General features: G+C 27.6%; 2 protein-coding genes across 2 annotated transcripts in view; both read left to right on the top strand.

Annotated features, from left to right (window-relative positions):
* The window catches only part of LOC107436596 (uncharacterized), a 111673-nt gene extending 110180 nt beyond the window's left edge, over positions 1–1493 (top strand). Inside the window, exon 22 of the mRNA XM_071184101.2 lies at positions 1212–1493. Coding sequence (XP_071040202.2) covers positions 1212–1349 — 138 coding nt within the window. The 3' untranslated portion in view covers positions 1350–1493. The remainder of the gene's footprint in view (positions 1–1211) is intronic.
* Positions 1494–8853: 7360 nt separating this feature from the next.
* Positions 8854–13571, top strand: part of LOC107436604 (uncharacterized) — a 124343-nt gene continuing 119625 nt past the window's right edge. Inside the window, exon 1 of the mRNA XM_087152683.1 lies at positions 8854–8929. Within this exon, the coding sequence (XP_087008809.1) occupies positions 8854–8929 (76 nt within the window). The remainder of the gene's footprint in view (positions 8930–13571) is intronic.

Genomic DNA, 13571 nt, shown 5'->3' with positions numbered 1-13571 from the left:
AGAGTAAACACGGGAAGAGTTAGTAGAAAAGGGGAATAAACCATCTTCTTCGTTAAGATGAGTCACTGACTAACGCCGAAATTGATAAATTTGCAGACTATGCTTTCAAGGTTCATCCAAATCCAATTAATTTCGCAGCATTGGCAATGAACTGCTAAGCATTCTCTGTGAAGTCTTCGATCCGTTCGTTAAAAGGCTCAAATCTTCCATCATAGTAGAAGTGTGTTCTTTTAGTTAATTTTTTATTTTTATGTTTTGAAGAAGCATTTAATATTATCCTGCGCCCGTTTCATCAGTTCTTAATATCCTGCTCGGCTTGTAAAATGATGCAGTCGGACCGAGCAGGAAAACAGACACAGGATTTAAATTAAATCAGAGAAACTTTTATTTGATCATTCTTAGTTGAGTGGGAGCGAAAAAGTGATGTTTACTCCATCAGCAAACAGTCTTTCTGGTAGGGAAAATCTTGCAAAAAATCCTAAAATGCCTCTATTTAGGGAAAAGAGGGACTTCTCAGAAATTACTATTGGTTAATTAAATATATCACGCGATTCTCACAAGGCTTAAAAGGAAAAAATATCTTTATTTAAATTTATGTATAGTTGGCTAAAAATAGATTTAGAAACAGGATGTGGTTTCTTAAAAGTATCATAAAGTGCTTCGATTTGAAGAATTAAGTAGTAATAAATTAGGAGTTATTTTATAACGAAGAAACTAACATAAAAAGATTAATTGAAGCTTTTTATGTTACATATATATATATATATATATATATATATATATATATATATATATATATATATATATATATATATATATCCGAACTGTTCGATTGATTTTGCTCAAATTTTGTATTGTTTTATTAAATTTTGTACTAAGTTTAATTTCATACTAAAATAAACTTAAATTTCGTATAAAACTTACACTATTTAAAATTATGTGTAATGAAATATGAAATATACTAAAATGGTATAGAAGGAAATTTTACCATTTATTTCAAAATATAAATTCTAGTGTCTTAAAATGATGAGTATTTCTTTTTTCCGATTACATTGTGTTTAAAAAAACTTTAAAATTCCAATGATCAAAGCCAATTTGGTCATTTGGTGTAGGAAAAAATTCTCCGTCTAAAGATAAACACATAAGTTTAAGACCAGTTCTACCTAAAAGACTCAACGTATGAAAAGTATATATTTATATGTATTTTTCAGAGTGTGGAGTTATGGAGTAACATAGGAGGCTACATAGGAATATGGCTTGGAATATCTTTAATTGCTTTGTGCGATTTTTTAGATACAATTATTGGTATCCTTTTTCATCTTTATCAGAAGCTTCATGTCAGAGCTTAAACATTTGTAATGCGAATTTTCAAGCGCTAAAGTTTCTTCGTATAAATAATTGCAAACTTAAATATCTATCCTGTATGGAAATATGTGTTAAATTAATGCTTGAATAGCTTTTGTGACGGTAAATAAAATTTGGTTCAGACTTTAGAATGCGTTTTGTTTTGTTGTTGTTCAATTTTCTGTTTCCTTCCTTGGAAAAAAGGTATTTGGTACTTTCAAAATGATACTTTCAAATTTGCGCATTTTTTTCGTACTGTGTTACCACTTTTAATGGATATTTTCAGAATTCTGGTGATTAAAAATGTCATATTCAGTGCTCAAAATAAAAATCGGACCAATCTGAACGATTTTAGATCTAATGATCGGATCTTCACATTCTAGGACTTTGAAGGGATGACTTCAAATATTCTAATTAATTTGTGCAGACGACATTGTAAGTTACGAAATCAATCAATCGAAAATACAAAAACGTACTTTCTCTGTGGCGTAACCACTATAAATGTTAAATACCAATTCCTTAGTATATAACACATGTTAACCTAAGGTACCTTTTGATAGATGAAGGTTGACCTAGTCGATAAATAGATTCCCCTCAAATAGTATGTCAACCTTCATCTATCAAAAGATGTTACCTCGAGATAGAATCGAGTTAACATGTCTTACATGCTAGGGAATTGGTATCTAACATTTACAGTGGTAGTGACACGCCACGCCACATCTCTAAATGAACCCTACCCCCCCCCCCAATTATGAGGGGCAGCCATAAAATGAGAAACATGGTCCCCATAGTTATGTCAGAAGAGCAGTCCAAAGTTTGGACCCCTAAATGTTCCATGTCCACTAGCATCATAGCGACGTCAGAAAATCGGTAAAATCTAACGTTATCTTTCGCAACTCCTAATATTGGAAAAATGCAAGAGGTCGCTGTTTGCTCTGCATTATATATTAGATACTATGCAAACTTATGGTATCTAGGGTTCGCCGTAAAATTGTTTTGCATCAGTTTTGATGCTATAAAATATTAGATTTTGTATTTTCTGATATTATCTTGTGCTGTTTTTTATTTTTGGAGAGTAATTCGTAGAACAGTATTTAGTAGAATAAATCGGGGATAAAATTTTACTTAATTTTCTGGACTGCTGTGATGCTCTAAATTATAGAACAATTGTTTTATAACGTCATTCCATGCATTACTTACTTAGCAATACAGAAGTATTAAATAAAATTATTTTAGCGAAATCTGCTATCATCCATTTTCCTCCCCCATACTCCAAAGTATATTTTATGTTCAGCTGAATTTTTTTTTTAATATTTCAAATATTTTTAAGAAATAATACTGTATCATAACTTTTATTGATATTTTTTTTCATTTCTTCCTACAATGGGTTTTCTGACAAATTTTAAATCATTAATAATTTTCAAGTCTTTAATTTTAAAATATAGTGTTAAATTTTTTTTGAAATGAGATTATTTTTTAAAAATATAAATTGAATTTGTTAGTTTGTAAAACATATTTTATGAAATGCATAACGTAAGCCATTTTACAGTTATCATTCATTTATCATATTCTGAAATTTTAAATGGAGAAAACCCCATTACATAATTGCAAGGTTGAATTTATTTTTGAATTGAGTTAAAAATTTACCCTTTCTTTCTTTTAAAATATAAGTAAGTTATTTATTTCCAAAAGTATTAAAATTAAACTATATCTCTAATTTTTAAATTGTTATTTTTTGTAATAATTATATAATAATTGGTAATAATTATCAAGAAATTTAAAAATATTCAAATTACTTGCATAAATTTTCCACTTCTTTCTTCACTGAAACTAAGTGGAAAATACTTACGTTACTTTATCCTAGAATACCACACCTAGAATCCTAGAATAATTAAAACTTATCCTAGAAAACTCCACTTATCCTAGAATACTTAGAATCTGAAATTTTACTTACACAACCCAAAGCCTTACACACACAACCAAACTTACTTACACCAATTTACTTACACAACCAAAGAAACAAAACCCAAAGACACCGGTAGAAATATTTTCAGGGAGTGAAACAAAAAAAGCCTTTATGAATTTTAATAAAAAAAATTTGACAAAAATGTTTTGTAATGTAAAAATAACTTTGCATTGGTACATCAGAAATTTTTAACAATTCAATAATTAGTTAAAGGCACTATGTACTTTTATTTACTTAAAATTTAACTAACATTTAAATCTCGAAACCAAAAAAAGTAGCAAATATTTTATTTTATCAGAATTAAATTTGCTCAAACATTTAATTGCATACAAGAATAGTACAAAACAGCATAACTTATTTTTTAGTATAAGTTGCCTTTTGTATTAATGATCCAAATTTGACTACCATTAGTTATTTTTTGAAAACCTTGCTATCACAAACTTATTTCAAAAAATAAATCAATTCCATTGTTTGTATTTCACTGTTAAGAGATTATGCATTACGATCATAATAAAAACAAACATATAGATAAACGTCTTGAATGGTACTTTTTGAAAAAAGAAGATGCAATTGCACATGTTTTTACAAGGAATATACATGACCTTTCAGATGAAAGTTTAAGCAATATTCCTTTTTAAATTGATTAGGAATTTTTTTCCTAATGTGAATGTTATTCAGCTTCAAGTCAAAGAACTTTTAACGATCATAATTATTTTACACTTATATTATTTTTAAGCTTGATAAAAATAAAAATGCATAAACTTTTCGTCTCAAATTTCAAATGAATAATCATGTGAAAATTTCCAAAATTAAGATAATAAGTTGATAAAAAAAAATCCTAACAAGTTTGAGATATTCTTTGAAATCAGCGTTAAAAGAAAATTGCTTCTGATATCATACTGAAAGATAAAAAATAACCAAATTTTAAATAAATTCAACTATTTTTATGAAACTTAACTATCAACTAAAAAGATATTCTAACGTCATATTTTGTAAAATTTTATCAATTCAAATATTATACCTGACAAATCAAATTTTTTTTAAATGTTGAAGTTTTATTACAAAGTTGTAGAAGATATAACACTCTACAATAATTAAGAGAAAAATCCATAAGAAGCATAACTATTTCACAGCATATAATAATTTTATTTTAAATCAAAACACTCTGTAAAATAAATTTCATCCAACTGTAAATGCAATACATTACCATCATTGTTTAAAATTAACGTCGATAACCTTTTGGCAAAACACAAATTAAAAATTCATAATTATTATTAAATAAAATATATTTTTCTCATGACTTTAAAACTGTTTGATACAGTTTGAGCTTATTCCTCCGATTGTAAACCTTTATTTACTTGAAAATATATTTCCAAGCAGTCCTTAAATACTTTAAAAGAAAATTCAACAGCAGTTAATAATGTATGTACCACACAAAACAGGGATGAACGTCACAGGTTTCCATCTTTCTTCAAACTTCAACATGACAACATCATTCTTCTACATGAGGATTTTCCCACACAGCGTATTTAAAGTGGTCCTTGTTGAATATCCACACTGGTTGCTTCATTCGCAATAAGGATCGAACTTAGATCTCCCAGCTTTCCCTCAGAGCTTGCAATTTCCATTTGTAGTATCCAACAGATCTTCTCAAAATTGTATCGGCTCCCAGATGAGGTTTCATTTGAAGAGACATTTGAAAACCAACAGTTTCTTCCTAGTAAGATTTTCTTAAAGATGAAGAGCTATACTGAAATTGAAAAAGAAAATAAATTTGATTTTACAATGAAAAAAACCAAATTTAAATCCATTAAATGTAGAATATTCATATGAAACTTGAATTATTTAATTTAAAAATGATTTTAAAAATTTGTAATATCCCTTGCAATGAAATTCAATGGATAAATTTCGGTATCGAGACCTGTGCAAAAAATCTCATCAGTGCCACACAAAAAATAACACGGTGGGAAGGATATAGACTAAAAGAGTTTAGCTCATAAACACTCCTAAGCAAACTATCACATATTATTTTAAAGGAAAATTCAAATTGTAAAACCCCTTAACCCCTTTTATTGAACCTGAAAATAACTACTCGCTATGTGGCTAGTCAACAAAAAAGTTCCGAAAAGTATTAAACAATTGCTTATTTTAAAAATCGTTCAATGCAAAAGTACATCATTGTAAATAGATAGTACACTGCAAAAAAATTCGAGCTATGTTGCGCCCAAACATTGGTATTCATTTGCTGACTACATAAATTGGTGTTCAGTTTTACTATATATTTGTGCTTTCACCAGCTCCAAACATCGAGTGAAGGTTGCACCAAAAATTGGTATTTTGAAAGAGCCTAAGAGCAGCGAAAGGTTGCACCAAAAATCAGTGTTTTGAAGATAACTAAAAACGAGGAAGGTTGCACCATTATTAGGTATTTTTAAAGTGCTAAAAAGAAGGGTAAGGTTGGACCAATATTAAGTATTTTTAAGGAGCCAAAAAGCAGAGAAAGTTGGCATCATTTTTAAATATTTAAAAAAAAGAGAAGATAATTTAAATCAAATTTATATAAATCAAACTAATATATATATATATGCCACAAATCTTTGGTAGATGGCCTCAGACAGATTGTACCAGATGTTTAAGCAACGTTCACGCAAATCCGAGATATTGCGACTTAGTAGTCTTTGAATTCTGAGCTGCCGTTCCATGACATCCCAAATGTGTTCTATCGGATTGAGATCCGGAGAGTTAGGCGGCCAGGACATTAACTGGAATTCAGTATCATGTTCCTGGAACCACTCCAACACAATTTGAGCCTTGTGACACGGGGCGTTGCCCTGCTGGAAAATTCCACTTCCAGCTGGTAAAACAAAGGCCATTTAAGGGTGCAACTGGTCCGTAATGATGTTCAGATACCCTGTAGCATTCATGGTCTGCTCTACCACAACCACGAGTCCCAGAGACGCCCAAGAGAACGTCCCCCAAAAGTATAATACCACAACCACCGGCCTGTGTATGACCTACTGTACATTGAGCGAGCAACTGTTCGTCTGGAAGACGGCGTATCCTGGCACGGCCATCGGCGTGACATTTGGTGAGAATGCTCTCTCCGATTAATTCTGTTTCCGTTTTTAAAAGCACTACATGTTGAGCCACCTCAGCTAGATTTGGCATGCGACATTTTTAGCGGCAATCATTGGTCGATTTTCTAGCGATGCCATTCGGAGAGTTGTAATGAGGCTTTTTTTGTCATCGCCGTGTAAGATATATATATATATATATATATATATATATATATATATATATATATATATATATATATATATATATATATATATATATATATATATATATATATATATATATATATATATATATATATATATATATATATATATATATATATATATATATATATATATATATATATATATATATATATATATATATATATTAATTACATCGGTGTTTGGAAATAATAAATTAAGTAATGTAAAAATAATAACATAACTTGGAAATATTAACAAAAAATATACAGATCCAGGTCGATATTCAAACATAATTGAATCATTTTCGATCACTATGATGTTTGTATACATAGACATAAAGCAATGATTTTTATGCAAAATCTTAAAATTTAAATATATCATTCATTTCATACGTATCACAGTAGTCATTAAAAAAATATAAAATTCAAAAGATGCGAAACTTAGAAATATGATAGTATGTTTTTGAGACTAAGAGAGCGCATTTAATTCAAACTTATTTTTAATTTGCAGTAATTTAAAATAAAAATTACGTTAGCATGTGCCTCAATGTTTACAGTTTTGAAATTTGGGGTCATCTGAAAGAAATTTTCAATATTTTAATAAGATACTAAATTTCTTAATTTACTCTGCCTCATCTGAATTAAAATTTACAATGTTACCAAATTACTTTTTTACAAACATAATTTATTACTTGATGAAAAGATTAAAATTTCACTCTATTTGAAAAAAAATTACTGTCATATTTTTTACAAGTTAGTAAGTGGTGGTGAGTACTTGAGAAAAAGCATTACTTTTATTACATATTCATTATTATATTCCTTATTTAATATTCATTATTATAGATTTTTTGGTGCTATTACTTTAACTACATCAAAATTTTCAGTTGATTGTAAAAAAATCAACAAGATTCAAAAGGATTGCACACAAATAAAACTTTGGAGCATTTTCACAAAATAATAATTGTTTTCCCGAACACAGGTTCTTCATTCTCAAACCTTGAATCTATTCACATTCCATGTTTGTAAACTGTTCCTGAAACTAATACTTTTGAAGTTTGAAAAAACTGTTTACTACCTTCTGTAATTCTGGTAATTTTGGCAGAATAAATATTTTAATTAATAGACTTTGCACTGGTTTTAACAATATTTCTTGATAAGCCTCTTTTTTGATTTAAAGAATTGACGTTGTTGGTGCCTTTGTGCTAATGAAAGAAGAATAAAAATAATGTATTTTTTAATCTAATGAAATGCATTGGAATTGGAATAATTTCACAGAAGAGACAAAATTTGGATCCTTACGTTTTTAAAACATAGAAAGATCAATCAAAACAAGTCATACTTTAATTACTATTTTTAAAATACAATTTTAAAAAACATTGAGAAACTGTCCTTCTTACGTAGAAAAATGTTTAAACATTTCGACATCTGAAATATTTTTCAGAGACCAACTATTTATAGTGGGGGGGGGGGATATTTTTATCTTAAGACTCCTTTCACCCACAAAAATCCTGAAAAGGAAAGTTTTGGTATTTTAAAATATTATATTTTTTTCTTGTTGTTGCTAAAATGCGCCAAAGCACTTAAGTAGAATTTCTCCTCATGAGAAATTTTAAATTCAATTTCATGCATTGTTGATTGCAAATGGGTATTAGAAATAAAACATAATTTTAATGGAGATATTAAAAGTTACAAAACCCGTTTAGTAGCTAAAGCTTTGAAGGTCGAAGGAATAGAATATACAGAATTGTTTTAGCCCGTAATTCGTTATTTCACATTAAGTGTTTTGTTGGCTTATACAGCTATTGTGAAATTGATCAAGTATATGCTGCTAAGGCATTTGTTCAAGGATAACTAAATGAGGAGATATAAATGAAAATTCCAGATGGGTTCAATGAATATTACGAACAAAATTTAAACGGGAAAGTTCTCAAACTTACTAAAGCTCACGATGGCTTAAAGCAAAGTGGCAGGTTTTGTTATCTCACATTAAAAGAAGACTTAATTGAAATGGGATTTAGTCAAAGCTCTTTTGATAGTTGTGGGTATATTAAACTAAATGAAAGTAAAAGTTGTAGCTATCTATGTAGATGACTTATTAATTTTTAGCAACTCAGTAAAGCTTAAAAATTTAGTGAAGAAGCAAATTATTGAAAGATATGAAATGAAAAATTTAGGTGAAAAAAGCTATTGTTCAGGGATTAAAATAGAGCGTAACAGATCAAAGAGATCCATTAACCTAAATAAAGCCCAATACATTGAGCAAATGCTTGAAAAATATAACATGCATGAGTCAAATCCAGTCGCAGCACCACTTGATCCCAATCAAGTCTTGACAAAAGACGATAATTTAAAGGAACGTAAGTGTGATGTTCCTTTCTAAGCAGCAGTTTGTACCCTGATTTATGCAGCTCCAGCAACCCGACCAGACACTATAAACCCTATAAGTCCCTTGCAACGCCAGTAACTGTCGCACAAAGAGATGTCCTTAAATGCTGGACAACAGCGAAGGTGGACTGCATTAAATCTCTCTTTGTGTGTGTAGGTGCGTGTCATCGTATATTTTATACTAAACTGCTCAAATTAAAACAAGTCATAAGATCCAGTTTATTATTCACAAAAAAATCCTTCGAAAAAGTCCCTTACATTTTTGAACAAGCAAATTAGCTGTGATAACAAAAATATAAAAAAATTACACGTTTCTTATTGTCTAATCAAAGGCAGCAAGCATACAGTTTATATATATATATATATATATATATATATATATATATATATATATATATATATATATATATATATATATATATATATATATATATATATATATATATATATATATATATATATATATATTTAAGAAAAACAATAAGTTTCATTTATTGCGCTTAAGCTGCAAGTAAACAGAACTCATTAGATAACTTCAAGATGTGGAATGAAACAAAGAAAAATTATAGACATATGAAGAAAAGGAAAAAAAAAAGGGGGGGGGGAAATAATAAGTAAAAAAACTACAAACAACAATTTTTTTTGTTTTTTTTAAAAAAAAAAAGGATTAAATTTTATTTAAAAAACCGGGAAAAAAAAGATATAATCTTTTCATCAGTCCACACGATTATATCCGCAAAACAGAGTGCTTTCTGATATTGTATCAATAAAGCCAATATTAGTACAATAGTGTGAGGAGCACTCAAAAAAATTTTTTATAAAAATTACAACAAATAAAATGGAACACAAAAAGTAAAAATAAAAAGGAAAAACAGTATAAAAATGGACTATAAAGCGAGTAACGAAACCAGATCAACTTACATGGACGGGAATTTTTCAAGAATGATTTAAAAATGTTTTCGCAGAAAGATTGCCAGATTACAAAATATGAAAACAAAAGTGCAAATTGAGTATAACAAGAGGGTTTTGAAGCGTCGTTCTTACTGCACTGCTGAAGTGATTTGTTATTCTGTGCATTGATTTGTTAGTTACCAAGGATGGGCCCGAAATGGATGTGCGCAAGGTAATATTATACTGGATAATTTTAAAAATTGACCATAAAAAGTTTTAGAAAATAGATGTTTATTTAAGAAAAAATAGAAAATAGAAACATAAATTGCCTGTTTTGCATATAATTTTAGCCACGGAATTGCACGGATTAGCGCATGGAAAAATTATGTAAATTATTTAAGAAAAAAAATTTTATAGATAATTTTAACACGGGTTTCCCCGAAATGGACTCTACATTTTGAATATATATATATATATATATATATATATATATATATATATATATATATATATATATATATATATATATATATATATATATATATATATATATATATATATATATATATATATATATATATATATATATATATATATATATATATATATATGGAAATCTCCGGATACTCCCTGACTGGTTTAAGCTTTGGTATATATGAAAATGATAATAAAATGATTGTTATTTCTTTTTAGTCATGCGTAATAAGAATTAAAACTTACTGAGGTAAAAGAAATAAATAGCTGATGCATTATTGACGCTTTGGCAATGCCTTGGTGTGGTGATGTCGAAAATTGGCAACGAATTTCGGATATATAAGTACCAGCTTCAGATATGATTATAACAAATATACTAAAAGCAATTATAGTCTACTTTTCGCTTTTAATAAAATATTCTTTTCAATTCCTATCTTTACTTTAAAGATTATGCATTATGCGAACAATTTCAGATCATTTTGTATTGAAAAATTGATTGTTGTAACTCACGCAAGTCATTTATAATGTTTGTTGTTGATATAAAAAAGTTTCGTATGCTATTATATCATTTTTTTAATGCAATTAAATGTTTTCAAAGGTAAGTAAAATTATAGAATTCATTGAATAACGAGCAATTATTAAGAAGTGATTAAGGTAAAAATTTCGATATCGTATAACAAGCGTAACAGGCACACATTTTATGTGACCATAATGGTTGTAACAAGTAGCAACATGTTATTATTTAGCAAAAATACACTTCAATTAAAGTTCCCATTTTTTACAGAAGAATTCTCTCAAATATTTTGAAAAAAATTATATTGAAAAAATCATATGTCTGGTTATTTTTATTTAGATAATATCAAAAACGATCATCAGAAAGTTTTCGTGCATTGTGAATAAAATGTTCAATTCAATAAACTCTTGTTTGCTTGTTTTTTTATTCTTTTTTTAACAAAATACAATAAGTAGGTTGAATTTCATGAAGAAAAAATCACGTTTAATATTTTACTTTCATTATACTTTCGACAGTTTCTGTATATTTCAAAGGCATTCTTCCCGGCATTTCATAAAGATATTTCTCTTCTCTGCTCTCATTTGTTATGAATTCAAAATTTCTGAGAAGGTAAAACAATTTATACTATGTTCATTAATTTTTTTTTTCCAGAACTAGATTTTAATAAGAATAACAAATTTTAATAAGAATGAGAACAAGTAAAAGGTCCAAAGGGCAAGCTTGTAATTAATGTTAATTTCTAACACTAGACAATTTTGCTAGTATTCAAACATAATATAACTACTTTGCTCCACTGAATGATAGGAAAAGCATAAATATTGCTCAAAATAAGAATTTTGTGTGTAATTTCATTTTAATTTTTATCATAACAACACTTTTCAACTACAGAAAAGTGTTTAATCATGGTACAAATTTTAATTTTTATTTTGTATGGCCTAGATTAAATAATAACGTTTTAGGAGAAATGCATTATATGTTTGTCCATGAAAATAAATTTTTTTGATAACGAAATAAATTTTACTAAACATTTCATTTTTTTTTATTATAAGAAGATTTAGTCCGCCATAAAACTTTGGCGACAGAACGTTACTTCGTCAATAACAAATATTTTAAATTTTAAGTTAAAAATTTATTAGTCAATTCAGATTAATTCGATGGATGAAATTTTTTTTTCGCCACGAGATTTATGTTTCTTTATTTTCAAGTAGATAACAATATAAAAGTGGCGGAAGATTACATTAATCAAAATTATTTTCTAATTACAGTATTGAAAGCAATTAATTATCTAATTTTAGGTTACTTAAGTTTCATTTTTAGTTAACACTAAGTCCATTTCAGAAATTCAATGATACCTACATCGTTATGATCATGAATTATGTTGAACTCCTTGAAACAAATTGATTTTTGATAGAATTTTTTATCTATAACAAAGTAATCAGGCGTAAGATTTTTTTCTCATTAGCATTTTTAAACAAATCATGCGCAATGATTTTATTGATATTTCTGATAAGATTATGAAACGTTTTCAAATGAAAGTTAAAGATTAAATAAAAAACAATCAAGTATTGATGTAAAATGATTCAAAAGTTAAAATTAAGTATTTTTAATTTCTTATTGAGAGCCAGTCATTCGAAAGTTTCATTTGAACGTGTTAATTTAAATTTTTAGCAATAATTGATCGCATATTAAAAAAAATCAGTTTCCTAGTTCCTCTTTTGTTCTTAATAACGTGATTCTTTACAAAAGATATTCAAACCTTATACCGAAATTCAATGGTGAAACAAAGATAGAAATATTGAGAATGAGTAATTAAATATTTTTCCTTCAGCTAACTCCAAAAACATCTGCAAAAAATTTTCTTATTCTCTTTTTATGAATTCTGCATTTTTTTTCTTTTGCATCTGGACTGAGATAATTTGCCTTTGAAGGCAAGAAAAACACTTTTCTTACTTTTTTTTGGTTATACTATCCATAGTATTTATGCACAGCATCTTTTTACACGTTAAATGCCTATGACGTTAGGTAATTAATTTAATTTTTTATAGATTCATTCAATTTAGAACTCAAGAAGAGATATAAAAAGATAAGACAAATTAAGTTTTTCTTTCCGTATTTGATTACAATCAACATAATTTTATGTTCTAAAAGATTTGAAGGGATACAGTGTGGTTTTCAAGCAGTTTTATTCTTGGTAATTTTGCTTATATTCTAGTAAAGTATCTGCTGCGTTGCAAAATGATTGCAAAAATACAATAAACGAAAAAAGGTTTTGTATTTTGACTTTATAAAAATTTTTATATTCATGTATGTTTCAAATTTTTCAATTGAGACAACTACTAAAGATTTATTTAAATTTATTAAAAAAAATCATAAAGAAACTTATAAACTCTCGAAAATTTAAAAATAGTTTTCGTTTGCACAGTACTATAGATTGAGTTAATAATTTATCTTGTTTATCATGGTACTTAAATAGTAGAAATACTAGTTGCGACGTTTTAATAGTAAGGTAGCAAAAGCATGTTGCAACTACTCTATTATATTGCACCTGTTTAGATATAGAAGAAGATATTCCATGGTTTCATAATTGGATTTTGAAACTGTGTATTTTCAATTTACAAAATAAAATATTTCAAAGAGAAAAAAATGGATAATATCTTTGGATTCTCAATACTTTGGAGACCTATAGTACGATTCTTGTTCATAAAACTCATTTTGGTGAGAAGGAATATAATTCA

Source organism: Parasteatoda tepidariorum, chromosome 10 (genome assembly GCF_982258835.1).
Source record: "Parasteatoda tepidariorum strain Cologne lab strain chromosome 10, Ptep-v5.0, whole genome shotgun sequence".
In the NCBI taxonomy this organism is placed as follows: domain Eukaryota; kingdom Metazoa; phylum Arthropoda; class Arachnida; order Araneae; family Theridiidae; genus Parasteatoda; species Parasteatoda tepidariorum.
The sequence above is the reverse complement of the archived record's forward strand: the minus strand, read 5'-3'. Positions and strand labels throughout refer to the sequence as shown.